The sequence below is a fragment of the Dromaius novaehollandiae genome, chromosome 3, assembly GCF_036370855.1.
Source record: "Dromaius novaehollandiae isolate bDroNov1 chromosome 3, bDroNov1.hap1, whole genome shotgun sequence".
NCBI classification, from domain to species: Eukaryota; Metazoa; Chordata; class Aves; order Casuariiformes; family Dromaiidae; genus Dromaius; species Dromaius novaehollandiae.
In genome coordinates, this window is record NC_088100.1 from 94,997,009 (window position 1) to 95,021,824 (window position 24,816).

The 24,816-nt window shown below is 42.2% G+C and overlaps 1 protein-coding gene and 1 long non-coding RNA gene across 3 annotated transcripts in view; one reads left to right on the plus strand and one right to left on the minus strand.

Moving 5' to 3' along the window:
* KCNK5 (potassium two pore domain channel subfamily K member 5) overlaps positions 1-6,044 on the minus strand; it is a 38,773-nt gene extending 32,729 nt beyond the window's left edge. Inside the window, exon 1 of one of the 2 annotated variants that reach the window (XM_026122991.2) lies at positions 5,587-6,044. In XM_026122991.2, the coding sequence (XP_025978776.1) occupies positions 5,587-5,772 (186 nt within the window). In that variant the 5' untranslated portion in view covers positions 5,773-6,044. Of the gene's footprint in view, positions 1-2,782; positions 2,877-5,586 lie in introns of those variants that run through there. The other variant, XM_026122992.2, reaches the window with a different exon arrangement.
* Positions 5,624-10,401, plus strand: LOC112997136 (uncharacterized). Its single transcript, XR_003262627.2, has 2 exons — positions 5,624-5,746; positions 8,634-10,401. It is a non-coding gene; the product is annotated as an uncharacterized LOC112997136 (long non-coding RNA).
* Positions 10,402-24,816: the final 14,415 nt, after the last annotated feature.

Here is a 24,816-nt window from a genome sequence, read left to right on the forward strand (position 1 = left end):
ACATGCTGCCCTAAAATAACCAAAGGACAACATGCTACAAGCACTCAAGGACAAGTCCATAGCAGGAAAAATTAGAACCTCTGATCGATCGCTATTGCTTCATCAGCAGAGAGTTGCAGCATACGCACTATCAGTTTTGTTTAACTATGTTCCAAGAAAGTTTAAACAATATAATGGTTAAACAGAAAAAAACAGAAAAGCATTCCTGCTTACATATGCTTTTGCATGTAGGCACACAGAGAAAAGCTATGAAGCGGGGTAGTACTCCCCATCCCCCTAAGATTTGCTCTTACAGATATTGCCACTGCAGCATTATAACTGATAGGCTGGGGGTTCATCCCTGCTGAACTTTGAAGGTGCAGAACTAAAGATACATACTTGAAAACAATGTAATTGTAGCTGGCAATAGCTATTTCTTAGGCATAAGCCTTAAATGACACTGTAAAGTTTTTAGGTGAGCGGTATTAGATGGTTTTGTCAACAACTTTGCAGTTAAAGGTTTTGCATTGGCAACCACTTGTCTCTCTCATAGCTGCTGAACTTTATTTTGTTCAGACTATGCAAAACTCTTTGTCTTGAAAAGGACAGCTCATCTGGCAGTTCAAACTAAGGAATTCAGTCTCCAATTAGTCTCTTCCCCCCACCCCCCAACGCCAATACCTTAGATGGAAGGGATCAAGGAGTTAAAACAAATAAACAAACAAATCCACCCGAGTACCCAGTAGCTGAGGGAACTTTCATACCTTATTTATGCACCTCCTGAAGGGCATAGGGGAAGGGAAAGATTATCAAAACATGTCCATATTGACTTTACATCAGCAAACATATCAAGTTTTAGGGTCACTCTGCAAACCATAAGGAACAGCCATGTTCTCTTTATTGACTGTTGAGCTAACAAGAGATTTAAACTTAATTCTGGTTTTTAGAAAGTTTGCAGATTATAGTTTTCTAAAAGGTATGGTATGTAGATTTGAACCTTGATGTATCAGCTTGGAAGTAAGGGAAGTACAGTGCTCAGAATCAGAGTATACTTACGAAGTTTCATACTAAAATTAAAAAACTCCAAGAAACAAGTCTAGACTGAAACTCCATTGCCCTCACTTTCCCCCCACCCCCAAACACAAAACAAAACTCGGCAAATGCACCTGTCAGTATTTGGGGGTGGGGAAGACAGCCTTGCTTTAGAAAATATATAATAATAATGAAGGAGGGAAACTACTGTCAAGCCACTTACAATTATTTCCTCTCTCTGTGTGCCACGTATACCCTAGCAGAAGCTCTCCTTAGAAGTTTTCTAAATGTTTGTTCACAGCACTGAGCTCCAAGTCTAAACATTTAAGTTTCTAAAGCTGTCTTTCAGGCCTTCTGTTTATGGTCTTGTATGTTTTTCAAATAAAGACCTCAATTATTTGTTCTTATGCTTAGTATGTCTGTCTGCTTCTCCTAAATGGAGTTGGCAGTTTCTCTTTTTGTTTTATTATTCTGTTTTGAAAGTCATCATTTTCACTTATCTTCAAATTCTTTCCTTTCTTTTCACCAGCCTTGAGGTTTATCAATGGGAAGTATTTAATTTAATGACTGTGGTGGGCCAGTAAAAGAGATTTCCCAGTAAACAAGATGTGGGCCCAGTGTTGCAAACCTTTGCTCATGCGAATAGTGACACGAGGGTCAAGAGGGCTCCTCCTTGCATGAATAGCTCCTTTATCATTACGCTGATATTTCACAATCAGGATGGAGCAATAAAGAGTAAAAGTAAGGAACTGGAGAAGAGGGAAGTTACTGCATTGCCTTCCATTTGCTTCTGTCTCCAAAACTCAGTTCTACAACAGGGTAGGCAAAGGTGTGATCACTGTGGATTTCACAGCCTTCTCCCTCCTCCTTCTCAAGAATCCGCAGGGCTTTGGGCCACAGCGGCAAGTTGCAAGGACAAATTGTAGACTTTTATCAGCACACACAAGTGTTTACAATTAAGATTCTACAATATCAATAAATATGGTGCAGTTACACCAATATTAAAAATTCTTATTTTTACAGCTGTTCCACAGTGTTATGAGACATTTCTATCCCAAGATAATCGTATCAACACCAGGAATTGTGCAACCTCCCCTCTCCACATACACAGTTGTGGCTGAGCCTCTTCGGAGGTCTAGATAAATTGTCATGTGAAGCATCTTAGCCATGTTTTCATTTGAGCAATCCGCTTCACACAGAAGAACATGGCAGCAACCATATAGGCAGCAACCAGCCTTATACACAGTCCAGAATCAGTCACCTTTAACATCCAGGTCGAAGTAGAATTATTCCAATAAGAATGTAAGTACTTCTTTCTTTAAGCCTTATTGTTCTGATAACTAATGTGGTACTTAAAATAATGAGAAGAAAATGGATTCTTCACATAAAAGACTTCTAAATGCTGTTTTTAAACTAGCTTTTTTTAAGCATTTCTCTCCATTTAGGATTTTTAGCATATCCCACAATACTCAGCCTGTGAGTTTTGTGAAAGTGCCTGTTAAACACATTGCAATAAACATTTATTGCAGTGTATTTCTACTGTAATCAGATGTTATGAAACCTTCTCTTACAGAATATAAACTTTAGATTATATTTGACCTAATGCAGGCCCCTTAATAAATAATCAGTTAAACTGTCAGTATAGACATAGCAGCCTGTATGTGACTTGAGAGCCTGTGCCGATAAGCTACTTGTCTTTTTAAGTAGTTAAGATCACACTACAGCTCTAACTTTGTAGCCACTCCACACAAAAAATTTCCATTGCACTTACAGCTAACATTAGGCTCAGTTAAGCTCAGAGCTACGCTGGGTGGCAACAAGGGCAGCAGAGAGATCTGTGTCCGAATAAGCCAATCCTTGTCACCTTTCAACCTGCTTCTGGAAAAAAAATTGGTATTATTAGTTCAATTTGAACATTTCTTTGCATATTTGCATTCTATTAACAACTATTTTAAATTCACGCTTGGTGATGATTTTTTAATAGCTTCACCCAGTGCATGTTTTAAATGGGAATGTTGAAGAGGTATCAGTGAATGGATGGAAAATCTCAAAGTGGCTCTGTAGAGTCACGCAAGTGTCAATGACAATGACAGCAGGCAGAGGGAGAGAAAAAGCTCTGAGATGAACTGAAGGCCAGGCAAGAAGAGACAAGAGCTGAGAAATGAGACAAGTCAGGCAAAATCGCAAGAACAAGTCCAGGGATTCCATGGAAGAGGCTCAAAATAGGAGCAAAACAAAGGTGAGGACTAGGAAAAAAATACACTTTTTAATCAACAACATTCTGGATGTACTGCAAAAGAATAAATTTGTAGTTTTAATGTGAAAGCAGGATGACCAGGATTTGCCAAAAGAGAGCAAATATTAGTAATGTTTTAAAGAATCAGCAGAACACAACAGAAAAAAAAAAAGCATGCACTGCGGTTGAGAAAGGACAACTTTGAAGATTGTTTCCTATATCCTCTACAGTTTACTCAAGATGAAACCCTGATGTCCTTACATGATTTTTTTTTCCTATTAAATTCAACTGGGATGGATTTCACCCTGTCTTCCTCCTCTGTAGGAAATGCCACCCCCTTCCTCCCATCACTCCTCATGTAAAAGGTTAATAAGAGCAGCTACAGAAGCACAAATCTGGAAGAAAGCAAGCAGTAAAGTTTCCAGTCACCAATAAGAGTGAAAAAAGAGCAAATGAAGCCTTATATTTATCTCAGCTTGAGCTGACAAAAGAATATCCATGAGGAATCATCACTCCACCAAGATCGGATATGGAAAGTAAGGTATGATTGGAAGTAGCACAGAGGCAAAACTGAAAGTCACAGGGCTATGGGATGCCATCAGGAACTAACACACACTGAGGAGAGAAGTCCTTCCATGTTGTGGTGTGCAGAGATACTCAGATCAGATATTCTGGTCTGTCTATAGTTTGAGCTATATTACTTTTTTCTTCTCACTGCTTCTGCACCCATCCCCACAGTATATGGAGCTATACTATACAGTCCATTCTAGTGAACTGCCCTAGAATTTTTTCCTAGCTGTTTTACCTGTTTTAGGGAAATCTTTCTGTCCCTTCAGGATTGTGGTTCTTCTTGTGGAAAAAACACTAGTTAAATGATCCCCTCACACCAATATGGATTTCATCCTAAATTGAGCCAGAATCCAAACTCTGAATTATATTTGCAGCATGCTAGGCTTAAATGCATACCCCAACCCTGGTAATGGTTTTCCTTGAGGATGTTAGAGATGTTTGGGAGAAATTCTAAGTCAGATTTCAGTAAGTTTCCAGCACAGCAAAGGCATACCCCACAAGCATGGCTTGTCTTTCATTTCCCCACATCCCTCTACAGTTTCAAGCCTCCATCCACCCTTTCTACTGCACACCAGAGTCATATTTAATAGGGCACTAAGATGGTAACAGTAAGGACACTACCACATAGCAACACAAAACTCTGCTATCTGAAGCAGACAGAAAGCAGTCACCAAGAAGAAAGAGAATTTAAACCACAAACTTTTAGAAGCAAGAACCACATTCTCTTCTAAGTATTGATTACATCAATAGAACTAATGAGTCATTATCCCAGTCTGCCGTATTTTAGCATTTTACTAGGCTTTTAGTGAATTAAAAAACAAACAATGACCAGAAGATCTGGTCAATATAAGCATATCTGAATTAAAGAAAGAGGTCCCAAATGACTCATTTTCACCACTGGAGTCCCAGCCTATTTTCATACTTCACCATTGCTTGCCACCATATTTTAATGAATACCACATCTGTAAAAAGGCACTAAGCAAGTTTACATTGCTCCAGGATTTACTACACACTATTGATTAATAATTAGTTTTGAAGAGGCATTCTACCAGATAAGAGAGATAGGAGGATTATCATCTCCTTATGGCCTGGAAAGAAATAATTCTCCTAAAATAGAAATACAGCCAGTGTAAGAGTTGCCCTCTGTGCAAGGCATTCATTTTTGACCAATTTCCCCAGCCCTTCCTTCAGTTATCCTGACTGACCTCTCAGACCCCCCCAGAGACCGCAGACACGTTCTTCCTCATAACGGGAGTATTCAGGACAAAAAAAAAAAGAAAAGAAAAACAAGTCAGAGAGAAGAGGACCAAGCAGCCTGGCTTCACCTTCTCTCCCTCACACACAACACCCATTGAGGCAGCAGAAACCGCCCTGGATGCTGAGACAAGAGCTGTATTCAACGCAGCTCCAGGCGGGCTCGCAGAAGCACACTCGGAGAGACTCCTGAAATCCCAAGAACCAGACACCACCACCACCACAAAAAAAAACAAAAAAACAAAAAAATCCCCCAAAACTCGCTCTTTTATCGCTGCGGGGGAGGGGGGGGGACCCGCCCGGGTATGATGGGGGCTCCCCCCACGCGGCAGGGGCAGGCCGGGGGGCTGCGAGGCGCTTTCGCGGGCAGCCGTCTCTCCCCGCCGCCGCGGCAGCGCCCCGCTCCCCGCCCAAGGGCGCCCCGCTTCCCGCCCGGCGGCGGCGTCGGGCAGCACCTGCCGCCGCCCCCGCCGCTGCGGCCGGCGGCGATGGCGGTGCGTGGCCCCCCGCTCTACCTGCAGGATCTTGTCCAGCCCCTCCTGGCCCAGACAGGGGAACTGCTTGAGCAGCTCTGTCTTCTGCCGCTTGTAGTCGTCGGTGGCCGAGCGCCAGTGCGGCTCCTCCAGCACCTCGAAGATCGCCGCGCCGATGGACAGGTAGAAGATGATGGCCGAGGTCAGCAAGGGGCCCCTGTCCACCATGGTGCCGCCGGGCGGGCGGGCGAGCGGGCCCGGCAGCGGCGCGGAGCGGGGCGCGGCGGGGGCCGGGCCGGGGAGGGAGCCCCGCGCTGCGGCCGGTGGGTGCCTGGAGCCGCCCTGTCCTTCCCGTGACACCTCTGCCTTCCCCGGCCGTGCGCCTCGCCGCTCTCCCGGCCGCCGCCGCGCTCTCACCCTTAGAGTCTTCCACGCTCCCCTCCCACTCGCCTCCTCCCTCCTTTGCGCCCTCTCTCCTCCTCCGCTCCGCTCCTCTCCCCCGCTTGCCTCCTTCCCCCGGTCTTTTTTTTTTCCCCTCCCTTCGCAGCGGCGATTTGAATTTGGTGCCCTCCCGCTTCCTCCGCAGCCCGCCCCGACGCGCGCATGCGGGGCGGTCGTCTGGGGGCAAGGCCGGCGGGGCGCCCAGGGGCGCGGCGGCCCCGGTGAGGGGCGGCAGGCGACGCGCGGCGGGGGGCGGCGGTTGGCACTGGCGCGCGCGGGGCCGCGTGTGGGGGAGGGGGCGCGGGCGGCCGTTGAGGGCGGGCGCTGAGGTGAAGCGAGTCCGCCCGCGCCCGGGACGGGGGGTGCGAGCCCTGCCTGTGCCCCGAGGGGGTTGTGGAGCGGGGCCCCGCTCTCCTCCTCCCGCGGCTAAGTGCTGGAGGGAGGGTGAGCAGGGCGGTTCAAAGGGGGGTGGGGGGGCTACAGGCAAGTCTCGCCCCTTCCTTGAAGTGCTGCCTGTTTGCGTTAGAGACCCGTTAAAGCAGGGACTGTACCTCCCTTTCTTCGTGCGCTGTGCACATTCAATAAGTAATACGTTTCTTTGCGTGTGTGTGTCCGTGGGTGCGGGAGCTACAGGCACAGAGACCCCTGCCAGTGATTTTCCGTGAGATGCTCAAAACCCTCCGGGCTGAAGCTCTCCAGCTTGTCCTACTCACAAAGCCCTAACCAGGCACGGTTTGCAGCTGCACACAAGTGCACGCTCTTCAGTCTTCGTACGTTGAGGCAGAAGGAAGGCAACGCGGCTGTTTTGAATGAATGGGCCTGGAAACGGGGTTAAACGGGTCAGGGCAGGAGTAAGGTAGCGAGAGGATGTAACTGTGCGCTAGGCTACGCGACAAAGGGCTCTTGGTGTGCGCACAGTTCGTGTTAGGAGTACCTGTGTCATGGGGAATTATAATTTACTCCTTGCCTCCTCCGACCCCCTAGCAAAAAAAAGTCTGTCAAAAATACAGAGTTGTCCACATCACCTGCGTCAATGCTAGGGTTTTGGGGTGCTCAGGTAGAGTCGATGCACCGAAGGGCTGAGGAAAGCCAGCTCAACTTTCTTGGGCAGACCTAGCTGAAAGGGGAGGAGGGAGAATGGAGAAAAGGAGAAGGAGGAAGAAGAAGGAAACAAGCAGAAAATACACAGGAGAGAAAGAGAAGAAAGAAAGGAGAATATATAGAAGGCAAGGGAACTGCTTTTGTTAGGAGGCACCCAGAGACACCTTTCTGTAAAACTTTGAACCATGCCAAATGGATGCTTTTGTGAGATTGCCCACAAAAAATTATGTGGCCCTTAAGCAGTCCTTCCTACTAGCTCACATAGCGCTCACTGAAAATACATCTGCAAGAGGTTCCTCACAGCTTAAAAGCAGGACTGGAGAAACCACAAAATTCGCAAGCATGTTACGTGATCAGCATCACTGTCTTCACATGGGAATCCCCAGTTATGTAAAGACAGCATTAAAAAAAGGAAAGGAGTGCCATACTGCAGGAGTTGGAAAATGGCATTTATATATGCTAGAGAAGAGATCAAGGAGGAGGGGACATAAACATTTAAAAAATAATGAATGACACAGAGAACCTGCAGTAACTGCTGTTTGTTGGTTGTTTTTAAGCAAAAATGGGAGATGTTTCATGAAGCTGTAAGACAGAACATTTAAAATTAAGTAAAAGGAAAAGAAGAATTTCATGATGCATAATTACCACGTGGAATTTATTCTCAAATGTTATCACCTGGCCCAAGACCTTAGCAGAACCCAAAAAGCCATCAGCCGTACAAGCAAGTAACATTAACGTCCATCATTGTCTTACTTTAGGATTTAAAAATAAAGTTAAAAATTGGAAGGTATATAAATGTATACAAGTGACAAGTGACTGAGAGACACTTGAGGAAGAACTCTCCCATAGGTGACCTCTGATATAATTCTCCTTTTGATACTCTCTTCTTGCACCTTCTTCTGAGTCACCTGCAACTGGTTAGGATATTCCAATAGTGGGATCAGTAGTCCAACATGTTACAGCAGTATTATATTGGTGTGTTCCTGATCCTGAACATCTGTGCTTCTTAACGGGAAGGTATTCGATTGCATCTTTGAAACTGTACTCTTCTTCCATCTGTCTCTGACTCTCTAAAGGCCCATTTATACCAGTGAAACACTATCTTAAAGGAACAAGGAATGACACAAATGACCATAACCTACTGCAATTATATAGTTGCGGATAAGAACAAATACACTTTCAGGCATTTTATAGAACGTTTGTTTGTAATTTTGATGGAACATTCTACTTTCCATTCTAAACTCTTAACCACTGATTGCTTAATTAGTGCTTTCAGTAACTGACTCAGTCCGTGTTTAAAAACAAACAAACCTGTAAATCATATACCTTTTTTTCCTATGTTGAAATGCTATTGCACTTGTTAGACTGTCTCTCTATGTTTCTCTGAGTTTCAAAGAGATAAGCCTGGTAAGGAATAGCATGTAGGGTAACAGTTTATTCCCCAGTGAACCATAGGTCACTGCTCCTAGAAGTAGAAGTGATCCTCTGAATATCAACAAACTTCTGATATTTAGGTATTTTACTTTGATTTCTTTTGTCTCTTGCAGAACAAATTACAGGGCATATTTTCATGCTGCTGTCCAAGTGAGTATGGCAAGAAAGAATTTGTTTTCTACAGCTGGCCTCTCTTTGCACCTCCTGATTTAAAGTGCCTCTCCTGACCTCATAAAAGTTCCCATATCCTTTCATTCATGGCCCTTTTCTACCCTCTGTTTCCCTTGGATTAAACAGTACCCCTATTGTTAACCCACAGCACCTGCCACATAGGCCCCTCAGCTTTTCATGCTAGCTGAATTAATGAAAAAGCTGGGGTTATTCACTCAAAGGCTTTAAAATCCCATTAAAAAATCAGGAGAGAAACAGCAGATAGCACTGTGATGAGCAATACCACAAGTATCAATCATTTGTATTATTTGCATAGGTCATTATTTCAGGCTTTCCAGTCCAAAAGGAAATCTCTTTCAGCCAAGCCGTATGCCTAAGACACATTTGCTGTACAGATGTTTCCTAGAACAGTCTGAAATGAATGAATAAATGTCAGAAAATGTTTTAGATGGAGCAAATAGAAGACATTATTTGTCCAAAGGAAACCTGTCATGTAGTGGCAAAGGGTGCATATTGTACTGAGTGTGAGCTATGAGAAACAATTAGATCTCTTCAAGCCTGTGCCATTTTTCACTTGGAAGTCTATTTTTGGCTGGCTGATGGTTGTGATCTAGATGATGCCTGTCAACTCTGCATCTTCCACTTTTCTTTATCTATCCAAATTCTGGCCTCTCCAACATTCCTTTCAAATGTTATTATATATCTAGCCATAGTTTTGAGTAAGCTGATGGGTGTATTAGCGTGATTAGCATTTTTCCTTCTTTAGTATAGTGCAGTGTGTATAGCAAGGATAAGGCTGGTCTGCACAGGGTACAGAATTTTCTCTGAGCTATTTGTTGAAAGTTCAAGAATTTTCCATACGATCATTCACACCTCTTGGCCTAAGTATTTACACATGGCACATTTTGTGCCCTTGCGTTTTCTACCATCAATCTATGATAACATATGTACTAAAGAAAAAAACCCAACAAGAATAAAACCCCTACCAAATCAACCTACACACCACTGCAACATGCTTCTTCACCCATGGGCAAATAATGAGTGAACAAACACCACATGACAGATGTTAGTCATGCTGCTTAATGAATAACTGGTGATGAGTACAATACCTGCATGGAATGGCTGTAATCTGTTCATGGAGAAATATGCATTTGGACCATCTGTTTTTCATTGGGATGTTTGCAGTGTTCAAGAGAAATGTCTCCATCAGAGAGTCCAGATATGTCAACGTTTGTGTGTGTATTTCCTTGACTTCCTTGTTCCTCAGCCACCCACAGCAGTCACTGGATCTTCAGAATCGGATGGTGAGGTCCTGTTTCCTTCAAAATAATTCACAGAGAAAGACTCTGGCCTTCTCTTTCTGCTTCACCATGGCCTGAATCTTGCAGGCGAACATGGTTGGTACCAAATATTTATTATGGTCCTTGTTATTGACATTCACCTGGGCAGCCCAGAGTAGTGCTGCGCAACACTCCCCCAGACTGGGCAGTATCAGTCCTGGAGTGAATTTCACCATCACAATACCTGGAGCATGTTACTATTCTAGATAGGACGATCAAGGCCAGCTGAGCACCACGGAAACAGAATCAGTGAATAATGAAAAAAATCTGCCATTTTGTTATGTGAAACATCATTGCCAAATCTTATTTTTGTGTAATTAAGAAGGAATGATATTCTATTTGTTTATAATAATATGAATGAGTGTCTGCACATTCCTCTGAGACTTGTTTCCCAAACCAGTTTACATTAACATGTATTATTCTTGTGTCACAGTGCAAAAAGGATCTCCAGTGTTATGGCATCTGCCTGAATATGCCAGAGGCAGGGAGAGGCAGGCTTCCCCCTCTCCTAGCTAGGCTGGGCAGTTGGATGCCAGTGTGCCAGGCTGTGCACCAGAGGGCCTGGTTGTGCTGGGCAGCTCCCACATCCCCAAGTAGCTCTCACATCCCTGTTGGGCTCCAGGCCTGCAGTGCAGTGCTCATGTTTTGTTAGTCAGCTTTATCACCTGCCACAGGAGGTGTTGCCACCTACCTCTTCCCTTTATAGAAGCAAAGTCATCACACTGATTCTACCAGAGGAAAGGCAGAGAGAAGATTGATGGCTTTTCTTTCTTTCCCTTTTGAGTGAATACATTCTTCTGGGTAACAAATGAGGATAGCCATACACCCAAAAAAACATCAGAAAGGATCACATTCTCATCATCTCTTCTCTCATCCCAAATCCTGCAGCAATGGTTTGTGACGTTATCTTGGGTCTTAGCTGGGCGTAAAAAATAAAAGATGGAGAGTTGGCTACATACAGCTAATGGGATATGATTTTTTAAGAATTTTTTTGTATGGACATCAGTTGCGTCTCTGCATGGTGTCCTGAAGTGAAAGATGGCTCATGGCCCATGCTGTCATCAGGCATAAGCTTCTTCCCCCTTAAAGGAATTTTGTAAGAAGACAAGAGTTCCTGGCACAGCCTACTTCCACAGCCCCTTTGCCTGCCACGTGGTCCTTTGTGGTTCCTCCTGTATCATGTGTTTTATCAAGAAAGAAGACAGCAGAGCCTGGGATGTAACACCCACAGCTGTGCTGCATGTGAGGTACTTACAAGCTCTTTGTGGCTCTTGACTTATGCTTTGTACCCTCCTGGACCGTAACGAGATGGGAAATTAAGAGGGTTTGGAGGGAACTTAGATTTTAGTGTTCATTGCCTTCCAATGGTTCCTCACACAAGCCAAGACCCAGGGCAGAAGTAGTAAGCAAATCCTGGTCACTAGCAAATAGGCCTCTAGGGAGGCAACCTGGCACAAAATTAACATAGTTAAAACACAAGGAAAAAATCCACCTAATCTAGTGCTTCAATCAACAGCTAGGCTGTTGTCGCTGCTGTAAGAAGCAAAGCTGCCTGTAAGTTATAACTTACACTGGGCCCAGCATCACTGTCAGCACCATGCTCTTGGCTCTCAATGACTTTGCAGAGATTTTTGTGGGGGTGGGGATGTCATAGTCAATTACAAGATAACTCATGATTGAGGTGTAAGGGCAACTCGGATGCTGGAGGTTTTCCTCATTTTGTGTAGTACCTTAGCACTGCTGCATTATTCATACTGCCCAGTAGCCTCTCTGTCTCAGGTGTGGGACAAAGTCTGGGAAAACTGCAGAAGCAGTGAGTCAATGGGAGCAGATTCACATTGTCCACGTTGGTGCTGTGTGACAGTGGCGTTCCCTTCGGGAGCTCATGGAGAAACTCTGGTCACCCAGATCACAGTAATAATGGTGCCAGCAATGAGATCTGGGAGATGCCTGACCAGACTCTGAGCTGAAGGAAGGCAGAGGGCATATGAATAGACAGCCCCTAACTATGCCTGGGGATCTGCTGAATTTGCAAAAATCTCTGGAGTGGTTGGGGAGGAGGGAGAGAAGACGGATGGGGAAGGGCATGCTGACTCTGTCAATAAGGGTGAGGTGGTGCTCTATAAGGGCATCCTAACAGAGATGAACTCCCTTCGTGTCTTCTTTCACTCAAGAGGACCATCTGAGCCAGCCAGCGATCCCCAGTGTATATTGCATTACGAGCACGGGTTATAGAAGCTAATGGTTAGCAGGCTGTTAGAGGTTTCATAACTCATTTCCTCTAAATATTAGCTATTTCTTTTGCCAAAGAGAGAAGGAGAGAGAGAGGGAGAGGGAGGAGGAGGAAATAAAAACTACACAGGTAGTTTGTCTATGTGAAAGGTTGAGTCAGTAAAGTTGCACAGAAAATTCAGTGATTTCTTTGCACGTGTTTAAGCTTGGAACAAGGAAGCCTATGTAAATAGTAGGATCAATCTGCAAACACCCCAGTTAGCAGCCTCTACTCAGGAACTCTCGCTGATTGGGGATACTCACAACAATAAAGATTTCCTAGGCCGGAGAGCCTGGCCCTTATGTCTGCCTCATCTTTTGCCTTTGCTTCGCTCCCTACTCTCACCCCCAATCTTTTGCAATTCAGTGACAATCAGAGTTAATAAAAGGTGTGTCTGTGATCCTGTACAGCAATTTGCATCATCATCTTTTGTGATGAAATTTTCACAGGGGAAGGAGGAGCAGCAACATTTTGCCCAACTTAAGGTTGCACTGGCAGCATACCAAGAAGCCTGAAGCACTTAATTTTCATAAGAGAGATCTGATTACAGAAGCCCATATCTGAGTACAGAAATGTGTCCTGCAGAAACTGTAGCCCCCCCACTCCCGTTTCCAATGTAAGTCTAAATGGAGTCTGGAGCTTATGCTCTTGCATTACTGCCACTGTGTCGCAAGCACATGGACAGGCTTGGGCTGCTGGCTGAGGTTATTGTACTACATGTACAACAGACCACCCAACAGCTGCCTCTGCCCTTCCTAAAACATCATTTTCCTTAGCTGGGTTGAAAGAACTGCACTGCTTTCATTAAACAGAAGTGGCCAGGACTTGACAGTTGACGTTAACTGTGTTGTATGTTATTTCAATTTGTTCCTATTATAAACAGATGACAATGCAACTTTCATTTTGACAAAAGGTGACACAGGTAAGTGTCACAGAGCTATTAAAACATAACAAATAAGCAATATCTATGCCAGTCGAATAAAAGAACTGTCAGAAATGTCTGTCTTCTGCTGTTCTGTCTAGTGCAAATACAGCAGCCTTGCTTAATAAACAAGGCCTCATTTAATTTTGGGCTTGTCTCAACACTAATCTTTTACAGGCATTTGGGACAAGATCATTAAACCTGCATATATCAGCTGAAGACCTGCCTCTCAAATTTCCTTCTAATGCTGGGAAAGGCCCTAGTTACACAATTACACATTAACTAACAAATAATTATTCTCAGCAGTGGGAAGTGAGTTATTTTGCAGTTCTCTGTTAGAGCGTTCAGATGCCTTATATGAAATCTAGAGAGATTAAATTCCTTTGCCCTCCTTTATAGTTGGACTGTTTGCCGGGCATGCTGCAATGCTGGCATCTGAATCTGCTTGGAGAGCAATGTGGAAAGCTTAACATTGGAATATCCATTATCATGTGTGGAAATGTGGCACCCATCAACAGAGTGGTGTGGGAAGGATATTACTGGGGCTCATTGGTAAAACAGGAGATTTTGATACCTAACCTCACTAATTTGGAAGAGTGGGAGAAACTGGTACTGTCGTGCATTGGCAGGACACTGTGGGGAGATGGTTCTTGCAGCGAGCAGTCAGACACTGTAAGCAAGGATGACACTGAAGCCTGCAGAAGGGTTGCGCAGGTTGGCTGCCGTTGCAGGGCATTTGCTGAACATGTGTAGGCAATGAAGACCAAGGGATAAATGGGTACTACAGCTACCACTTTTATTTTCCAAAAACAAGTTGGCTTTTATATCCAGAGTGACTAAACTAAATTGCCTTTCCTCCATTTAATCTAGATTCAAACTGGTATCTGGTTCTGAACAGAAATCTCATGTTCTATGATCCTGTTCAAATCTGAACCTTCTCTTTCCTTCTGTTCTCTATTTCATGGGGAATGCCTCAGAGTCCAGGAGATTTTCATGTCAGAAAACTACTGCTAGGCTGATCATGATTTAGAGATAAAGCCTAAATTCATTCCTGTGTAGATAGCAGAATTGAATACCTTCAGACAGTGGCAGATAGAAAGGGAAAGAGAATAACAAACCCTTGAATAATAGAAGGAGTGCAATCTGGCACTGCTAAGAAGATGGATCAAATAACCTCTTAGTCTTTTCCATGCATGACTTCTGCACTTCCACGCAATCTTTTCAGAATAGTTGAGTTCACCACAGCAGAACCATTGTGCAGGGATAAGGAAGAGCTCACACTACAAGCTTGATAATTTTTCAGTGCATACAGAAGCAATACACACCCTTCAGTTAGTCACTGCAATGAATTGTTTTCAGTTGTACCTTGTGGAGTGAATAGCAAATAACTTTAGACTATAACACTGTCCAATCTGTTCCCCCCGTATGCACTCCTCTTCTTTTCCAAAGAATACACCGTACCATGCAGCTAATGCGAGTGCTCAAATAACAATGGAAAGAATGACTGTGATAGTCTGCTGAGCTAACTTTAAAGCTGCATATCCAGTTCTCTGCCTTTTTTGGTCAGTCTCTTTACACCATTTATGCCTGTTTTTAAACAGACTGGATAGAATGAGAGATTCCAACACACCTGATCCATTTTTTAAACTGAGCTCCACAAAAAAGGCAGACATTACGCAGTTTTAGAGGAAAAATAACAGAACTTCCCCTGCTCCCAGCACAGTTGTATTTCTTAAGACCGTTCAAATGATATGTTGGTAAAGTAGGTAAAAATGGAATGCACGACACAAAAGGTCACATCGTTCTGCAACACTAAGTATTATCTCACAGATGGGAGGCCACTTCCGGGCAATATATAAGAACTCACAAATAGTCTTTTAGGCACCTGTGAAAAACCACTGAAACCGACACAGGCAACCTGCGAAGTGCAAAGCAATCAGCTCAGTCACATCCATGAAGCTGAAATATAAAGTCTTCAGGTTTATTGTTCTCGTGGGGTGAGTTTCAGGCACATGACTTATTCCCATTGAGCTCTAAAAGTTTCACATATTTGATTTCTTCTCACTGCAACTTGCTATGGCCAGCCCTGCAGCCAGTTGGTCTTCTAGCTTGATATGCTGCCTCTGTTGTAATGGGCTGCCCCTGCTGTTGGGCCGACAGAGACAATGATGGGACCAGATACATATGTAGGATAAAAATGGTAACACTAGGCCAATGGAAAGCTTATTCCCTATTCTTTGTACTGACATCTCATTTACGAATTATGCATAGTGCACACTGAGTGAATTTCATTTCTGTGTGCGGGGCTAGAATATGGTTTATACAACACTGGAGTTCCACTTAATCCTCAGGGTGGCTGTGAGTAGCACACGCCTCTTGTGTTACACTTCCGCATGGGGAGAATTTTGATTCAAGGGAACTAAAGATTATTTTGGGGGAGCAGGGGCTTTGTTTTTTCTTCTTTTTCTCAGTCTAGAAAGCCCCTTATTGAGCTATTTAATGACAAAGAATGATATTTGCAAATACTATAGCAGGAGAAAGGTTTTAACATCACCCCTCTGTCCTGTTTGAGTGGCTCACCTCCATACACTGTTTGTGGTTGGGCAGTGCAGTTTCTATTCAGAAATGTTCCTGCTTGAGTGTGTGCTACATTCGGTGATAATTAACTGACCATTGTGTCAAATCAGTGCCTGGCACAGAATATTGTTCTGCCTTTCCTACCTGCTGCTAAGGCTCAACTGAGGACAGTGGCTGTGATGACACAGGTCAAGGCTCTCGAGTGCACTTGCTGAAGCAGATATATTTCTCCCAGAACAGTGCCCCAGAATAGGAGGACAAGCAAAAACCAAGAAGTATCTCACTGAAAAAATAAACAACACATAATTCTTTCAGGCTTCTCCTTTCCTGTTGATTCACACGAGGACATATTTTAACTATTGGGATAAATAACGTTTATGCAGAGGACGGACACAAGCCTTCCCCACCTCTAAAACCCTCTGAGACTTACAGATAGACAAGTCCTACAATAACTGTCTTCCCACAGACACATTTTATCCTTACTGCAAAACAAATTCGGCTCAGCCCTTTGCAGACCTCTGAACTGTCAGAAGTCTGGAAGTGCAAGACTCCCAGGTAATTGCATCCCATGAAAGGGGTGGAGGTCGAAGGGAATCATCATTTGAGAATGCATGCCCACATGTCAGCTCGCATATGTGATTTGACACGGGACGTGTCAGATCATGCACTGAGGAGGTGCACAGGGCATGCCACTGCTGGCAGACGTGTGCTGCTTGATGGGGTTGCTTTGAATGCCAGCCCCTGTGGGGTCTCTCCACCTGCCCCAGCTCCTGGCTGCAGCACCTCTGCTCTGCAGCCACAGCGCTGGCTACAGGTCTTACTTAGGCGAGTGCCATCGGGAGGGGGATGAGCACGGTGGAGGCTGTCAGACTGAGTCCCACCCAAAATGCCTCAGGGTCTGCAGGCTCCTGCTGGCATCTTCCAGTGGATCATGCTGCTGCCATTACAACCACAGAAATAATGACCAAGGCTAACTTTTCTTTTAAAAAAAATGCAGAAGTTTCATTTCATGACAAGATATGCTGAACCACACATTTCTTGGATGTTATTTTGGTTCCCAAATAGTTGTAACCTCTCAGCACTCAGTTTCTTTTTACAAGATCAGCTCAAGGCCTTCTGTAATCCCCAAGAAATACTATGTCTAGTATCTTATTGCTGAAAGATTACTTTGTTCATGCTAGGCTAGAGATGCTCTTATCATGAAGATCTGTTATCATGCAGGTTACTGAGTTCCTTGCAGCTTTCTCACAGAGCAAATATTGTTCCCTTTTGCCTAGGAAAAACATTGCAATTATCAAGGGATTAGTGTACATTAAAAAAGAAAAAAAAGTAGTGAGCAGGTCAGAGAATACACGGGTTCTTTGGGTTCCTGTGTTTCAGAGATAAAATGCTGAAAAGAACTTCTGTTCAGCTTCAGACACACACAGTGTGGCTCTCTGTGTGCTCCAGAGGGTGTCAGTAATTACAGAAGTGTCCCAGAGAAAAGGAAATCTTATGGCACCGGCTGAGGGCAGGGGAGGCTATGAGATGAACAGTGCCTCTTTAAACCAGCAAGAAAAAGTGGAACCACCAGCTCTGTTTTCTCTGCTAGCAGGATGCTCCTCCCAGCCCCAGCTTCAATTTAAACTTGCATTTCAGAGAAGTAGATGCAAATGCCCAAGGTGAAGGCTAATTTGTGTCACAGAAAATGATGGTAACAAGAGCTGCCTAGATAACCAAAGTCGGGAGAAGAAAGACTTGAGAACGGGCTAACTGTCATAGCCTGACACTTTGCTTTGAACTTGCTTAAGTTCAGATATATTCAGAGCTGGAGTTGTGGAGCAGACCCATCTCTGTTTTCAGCTTACTTAACCTCTGTTGTCATGGATTGTTTATTAAAGAGCAGCATAAGCAAGATATCACTCAAGGCAAAAATGCAGAAAAACAAGTTGTGAATGCAGTGGTCATAACATTTTCATTGTTTAAAATGCTTTAAATAATTTGGTTATGAAGGCTGCAGACAAGTGCCTATGAAGATAAGCTGTTTAAAACAGTGAACTTTAGCCACATAGGTCTGCACCTTTGTACAGATAACCACATCATAAACTCAAGCACTCTTTGGTTAAAGAGTTTAAAACAGGCTGGATTCATTAGAAAATTTTAGTTGCGGATCGAACATATTTCAGCTAGTGAAAAGGAGTACAAAGTAATCATGGTCTGAAAAAGCTTTTATCCTGCTCTAAGCTGCAAACAGAGCAGGATTTGGCCCAAAAATATACTGTTAGAAACTCTTTGAATGAACATTATAATAGAAATACATTGTTTTTATATTTTCTATCTAATGGTCTCAAATTATTTTATACACATTATTTAGCACTAACTGCAGCTTTGTGTTGTGGGAATGTATTTTCATAGGCAGCTCTGAGATGGTCGTGTGAGTTATCCTAGGCCACAAAACTGAAAACAAAATAAGTAAAAGGAAGAAAGGAAAAAAAAGAACAGTAAAACAAAAGCAGGCTGGAAAAGGGAAGCAAGAAAAGGGCCAGGGAATCAGTCAGGACTGGAGCACCAGCATTTTGCCTCCTATTCCTGCTGGACAGTCTTCTCTGCCACCATCATTCTCACCAACTTACCTCACCAGCATGATGTCAGGTTAGATATTGTCATGGCTCTACATGATATATGTTAGTTTTGAGATTATTATTTGCTTTGCCTTCTTTTTGAATACTTACTAGGTTCACTCAGGGGGATATTAATGTCTCCACTCAGAGAAGCCCAGACTGTATTGTCAGGATCTAGGAATAGTTTCTTAACTCAGTTTCGGTTGCTGCTTAGATATTAGAATAAGCTATATATGTCAAGCCATCCCTTTTTTAACTTTCCCAAGCACTAGTTGTTTGTGCAGTATTTTACATGCATATAATTACAGTCACGCATGATTGACATGCTTAAAAAGGTAGTTTTATCTATAAAATTTATTATAAAACAAGCTTTATTATAAAATAAGCCTCTGGAGAGGTTACTTCTGTTCATGATGTGTCACAAGAACTGGCCATATAGGAAATGTATGGTTTGGGGTTTTTTTTTTTTTCATATGGGAGAAAAATAAATATAGGGAACTTTGTAACTAAGAGGATGTTAAGAGATGTGCAACTGTTAAAGGCTCTGACCAACAAGGCAGGGAAATGCTAGCAGACCACTGGTTCCTACGAGAAAGATGCTCTTATAGTTTCCCCACTCAGTAAAGGCTAGGTCCAAATGTTTGTTTTTAGTTGCTAGAGAGCCTGTAACTTGACATAATCAGGCGCTGATGTCAGGGCTCTGTGGCTAATATTGAGCTACAATCTTGCCAGCATTTATAGTTAACATGTACTACAGACTGATAGCAGGAAGCAAACTTAAGTCAATGTTTACCTCTACTGTTAAAAGCGAGGAGAAGGAGAGAGGACAGTTGGTGGCTCCAAGGGGGCTTGATAGCCAAAGACTAGTGTCCTTGTAAAACTGATAAATAACAGACAGTCCAAATTTTTGTAAGAGCTCCAAGGTTTCCTGTGGGATTCCTTTAGATAAGAATTTGAAGGGCGCTGGTCACTTCTGAAGGTACATTCCCCTCTCAAGGTCCAGCATATGAGGAGAAACAACGCTCTTTTTAAAAAACAAACCGATTTGTTCCCCCTCCTCGGAGGGACGGACTCTGTACAGTCTCTTCAAAGAAGCGTGCAGTCAGTGGATGTGTGAAGCAAGAGAACAATTAGGCAAATTAGTGGTGAGGAATAGCAACATAAAAAGTAATGGAAGTGAAAAACAAACAAACCGTACCATATATAGCCTCCTCCATCAGGGTCATGCCCTAAGTACACAATACTGTCTGAAAGTAGTGCACATAGTATTTAAGTATCTAAACACACACTTACTGCATACTTCTAAAATATTTTCCAGATACAGCATAATATCCTTTTACTTGTACAATGTGTTCTTTTAAGAGGGAAGAGATGCCAATCCTGAGCCTGCAGTCAGAGCTCAGGGCACTTTTCTTAGAGAAGGTTCCCGGAACCACCTTGGCTCAGGTTCAAAGGCTGCTCAAATGTTTAGGCTCAAACTAATCAAGTTAAGCACATTCTTGACGGATTATTTTCTCCCTTTCATAGCTCTTCCCTGAGGTGTATTAGTCATATATTCAGCAGAATGCCTATACTGCATCGACACTATTTGAGGTAGATGTTAAAACAATCCCACACCTGAGCATGCAAGTCTGGTACCCATTCAATCAGTTATGCAATTTGCGTATGTAAATGAATTCTGCATTCACAGATGGAAGCAGATATGTATTATGGATAGTTCAGAGGGGAATCTGAAAACTGTTCTATAACATTCATTTAACATTACGGGACTTTTATCACATTTAAGTAGAACTCTATATGCTTATGTATATTTAAAGATGCACAGAACTTAATTGGCTGCATTGAGTTTACTTCTGGAGCTGCAACAGTACTTAACCAACTGAAAGTGGGGCAGTGGAGCTCTGCACAAGATAGTCTTTACTTGTCACACACTTTGAGAAAGTGAATGGGACGGCAACACTGGCAATTTGTTCAAACTCTATCAGCCAGTAAGAATGGCTGATTTCATACTCTGGGTGTCTGTATTTCAGTTTGCCCACCATTGCAACTTTTACTCTGCTTTTTTAAATATACATTTTCAGGTTGTGCAATGCACTATTTGAATTCTGTGTTGTCATTGCTTAGAAAGGAAGTGTGTCACCAGTCCCACTGGCCACTTGTTGGCACTGGGTTGTTAGCAAAGGGTTATGTGAGTGCTGGGTTTCTGACACCAATTTTTTTTTTTTTTTTAAGAAAACGGACAAATGCACAGTTCTGAGCTTTGCAACGAAATATAAGAAAACAGGGTGACTTAAGGTCTGAATCTATCAACGCTCTGTCAGTACTATCTATTTCTGTAGTATAGTCTCAAATGAAAGTTTTTCTGCATAATCAGGCCAGGAGAAAAACTAAGTGGTTACTATGACCAACACTTCACCTAGTCAGAGAGAATTCAGCTCCCAGCAATTTCTCAGTAGTATGGAAACAGAAACATCTTCCTAACTCAGGTGTTGAAATTACAGTACCTTGCACTCCCTCATTTACAAAACACTTTCCCACCAGGATTTTCGGTTTCTCTATGGCTGAGCATTCCAAGAGAGGTCTTTCGAGAAGTCATCCTCCATTTCATGTTTAGTGATCAGATTAAAGTTTGAGTAATGGTCATGGCACATCTAGGCTTTTCAAGTTCTTCTTAGGAACCACAAAGCTCCTACTAGGAGTCACAAATGTGGCTTTGTCCATATGCTTATAGGCATAAGCTCATAGCTTTTTAGATCTGAAAACTCCCTGTAAGACTAAAAAAAAAAAAAAAAAAAAAAAAAAAACTAGTGAATGTAAGATGTTGGGGATTGATCAAAGCACTTGACTAATTCTCCATGGGCATCTCCCCAGTATTTATCTGGTTTTCTGGTTTGGATTAACTGGAATGTATTTACCTCAAATTCTGTTACCACGTGACCTTTAAAATCTTAATCACAAAGATTCCCAGCAAATTTGGGGAAACCAAAAAAGACTCACAATATTCTACTTCAATCACAACCCAGAAGAGATTTTAGTACTTTTTCCTTTTAGGAAAAAGAGCGAAGAGAAACCCCCAAATTAACGTTCATGGCTTGCTTACCTTGCTGGTTTATTTTTTAGGAAAAAATAATAATAGCAATTTAGAAATAATAAAATTTTAGAAAAATTATGATACCGATGAGCAGAGACGTGGTATAGGACATTAGCCAACTAGAAAAACAAAACCTGATTAACTGAGGTGATGGTGATTCTTTTTTTCCTCTTTAAATCTGTTTTGGGTTTGCAAATTTCCAATTCTAATGCCTGAGAAACAGTTAGCAGGCAAGAAAGTCTTTGCTAAAGACTTTACATTCCCTTCCTTCCTATTCTTTCACATTATCTAATCAAAGACTGATGCCAGTAATTGAAATAAACAAAAATAAAAGGTTCACCATAAAACATCCAGGGTCCCCAAGGAGTACTGTAGGTAAACCAGTCTTAAAAAAAATAACGTTAACAACTCCACTCTATTCCAGAACCTCATAAGAAGGAAAAACATCAGAAAAACTATTGTTTTCCCTTCGTAGATCACTTTAAGGTCAGGGTATGTTACTTTATTTGAAAGTTTCAACCCTAAAAAAGAAAGTGTCAAAAGAATATTAATCCTGTCTACTGATTACTGCAGAAGACGTGCTGTTATGGGTACTCTCTGTCCTTTTGGCTGTTGCCAGCTGCCCTTGTTTTTACCTACTGCTAAAATATAGCTTTATTATATGAGCTTGCTGTGTTATAGTGCTGCTTCCTACTGGTGTGTTCTTGTTTCATTTCTTCCCTTATTGTCTAAAGTTTATGCAATTTGCAGTATGTGAATGGAGACAGAAACTGGGTTATGAGAGACATTGACTATCTAGGTACAGCTATAGATGTGTATCTTCTTTTAGTCCCCATGTACTCTTTTTACTGTCCTCATATTTATTTTATTTTCTTACAGCAATATAGTATATCTGTGTTTACACCCCAAACACCTATTTATTTCAGAACCATTTGGTTAACCAAGGCAGTAGGAATGTGTCTTGCAGGCAGAGCAAGTGTGTTTTCGATCCAGCACTATCTTCATGCTTTCATGATGTTTTTGACAGATCAGCTTATTCATTTCTGTGTCATTTCTGGTGTGGACTGTTTAGTATTGGTGTAATATTTTGGTCAGAGGCATGACCTTTACCAACACAACTACACATTTACAACCTATAGGAAGAATGCAGCTGAAAAACATATGCAGATATAGGATGTTCTGCTTTTCATAACGTAGTAAACTACTCTGATATAGACACTTTACTATCAATATAACTTCATCCACACTTCAGATGATTGTACATGCTAGTTGGAGTAGTACAATTTCTGAATAAAAACATGGCCCATATGACTTTTTCACGATTCCTTTTAAAACTTGCTGGCTGTCTGGCAGAATTGCAAAGCAGATCAATTACAATATCATTTAGTTTAAGTGTCTTTTGAAAAAGAGTGTATTTAAAACCCTGAGTTAATTTAAGATTAAGTGCTTTGCTGCACAGGGATTTAGGTAAGTGCTTAAGAGTTTTGCTGAATCAGGAACCAGTGAGTTAATGAATACTTACCTGCTTTTGTAAGTTCTTCTTCTTTTAGACTACTTATTCTCTGGCTCAGGAACTACTGATGATTCAGCACAATAATTATTATACTATTTTTTTTACCAGGAAATGCATGAAATAATACCACATGTTTAAAAATATTAGCTGTTTTAAAAGTTTTATTATATTAATTATGCTATTATTACAGTATCCTACACTATATGCTAGGTGGACAGACATTCAAAAAAGGAATACTCTTTCTTGGGAAGGTAATGGTCTGAAGACATATGGATAACTTAACAGAAATTATGGGAAGGGAAATAGTTTATATGAATTACCCATAAAATCTCTGGGAGGGGACCTGATACTCAAGCAAAGAATGACTGTAATACATAAAAGATAATTTTACCTACCCGGACTTCAAAGGCAGAGAAAGAAGGGAAAATTTGTGACCCTTAATTTTGGAGAATCCTTCCTTGCAAATGAATTTTTTGGTGATTTGCAAGCAGTAGCAGGGTCAAATGGAGTCAAATATGTTAGGACAAATTGTGTGAATATGACAAAAAGTAACTAGGAAAATCTAACTGTTGAGAGCAGTGAGAACTTTATAGTGTAAAAGGGTTTTATTGGAAAATGTGTATTCATAAAAACCAAATTGTTTCACCAAAATTGTTTTGATGAGCTTCTGATGAAATACAGGCTGGATCTACTGGACACATGCAGCTTGCTTAGAATCCAGCCAACTGCTCTGGAAAGTAACTGAAGAACGTGAGCCTCCTGGTCCGTAGCTCTGTGTCAGCACTGCAATGCTGCCTCTGCTGCTTGAACTTGGACCCCAAGTCTCCCAGGTCCCCTGCCATCAGCCCTGCCCTGACATGTGGATCGCTTCAAAACTGGTGGTCTAAGGGTTTCCTTGATCCTCATCTTCCAGGTAAAGCCCGGACAGCCAACTCGGGACTGGCTCTGAGGGCCACTGCAGGGAATGGGGGAGTCTGCTTACAATGAGGTCTCTCTGCTGGGAAGAACAGGAATTATATAGAAGATAATGGGGATTTATCTATGTTAAGGACTAAGAATTTAATCTTAGATACATAGAAACCACCTCAATTAAAACGAAAATGCGACCACTTCATCTCCAACACAGAAAGAGTGCCAGTGAGAATGAAGCATGTGGTTATTAGCAAGAACTGTTGCTGCCATTTCTCAGACAAGCTAAAACAGAAAGAACTCTTACAAAAGAAACCATCTAAGACCACTTAGCTGTAGATATAGCTGTAGGTGTAGGTGTAGATACCACTTTTATTCTGTTTCAGATGGGAAATGTTTCGTGTTTGTGGACAGTCTGATTGAATACACTGAGATTTGCAATTATCTAGACATAACCAAACTCTCAAAAATACTAAATGAGAAAGAGTTGAGGTCTGGCAGAAAAAACAAACACCTAAGTCTGAGCCTTCTCATTTCAACAGGCATTTAGTCATCTGCTTTCAGAAGACATTTTATTCTTTAGAAAGAATAATAATAATTTGGCAACTAATATTCACAAAAATCTGATTATCTGTGCTCCATTGTCCAATGTCTAACAGTTTCTCTGGTGTTTTATTTTTGCCTAAAAGGAACAGTTATACTGATTTAATTTAAGGTGCAGTTTGGCACTATAGCAAGGATGATCTAAGGTGTCATTGAAAAGGGCGTTCCCATTTCCCAGAAAGGTTCCATATGCAGTTACATTAGTGCAGTTATCGAGGTGTTAGGCTACTAGAATCTACATTCAGTTTCCATAGGTAGATAAGTCTCATACTGATTTAGAAACTGATGTTAAACTGAT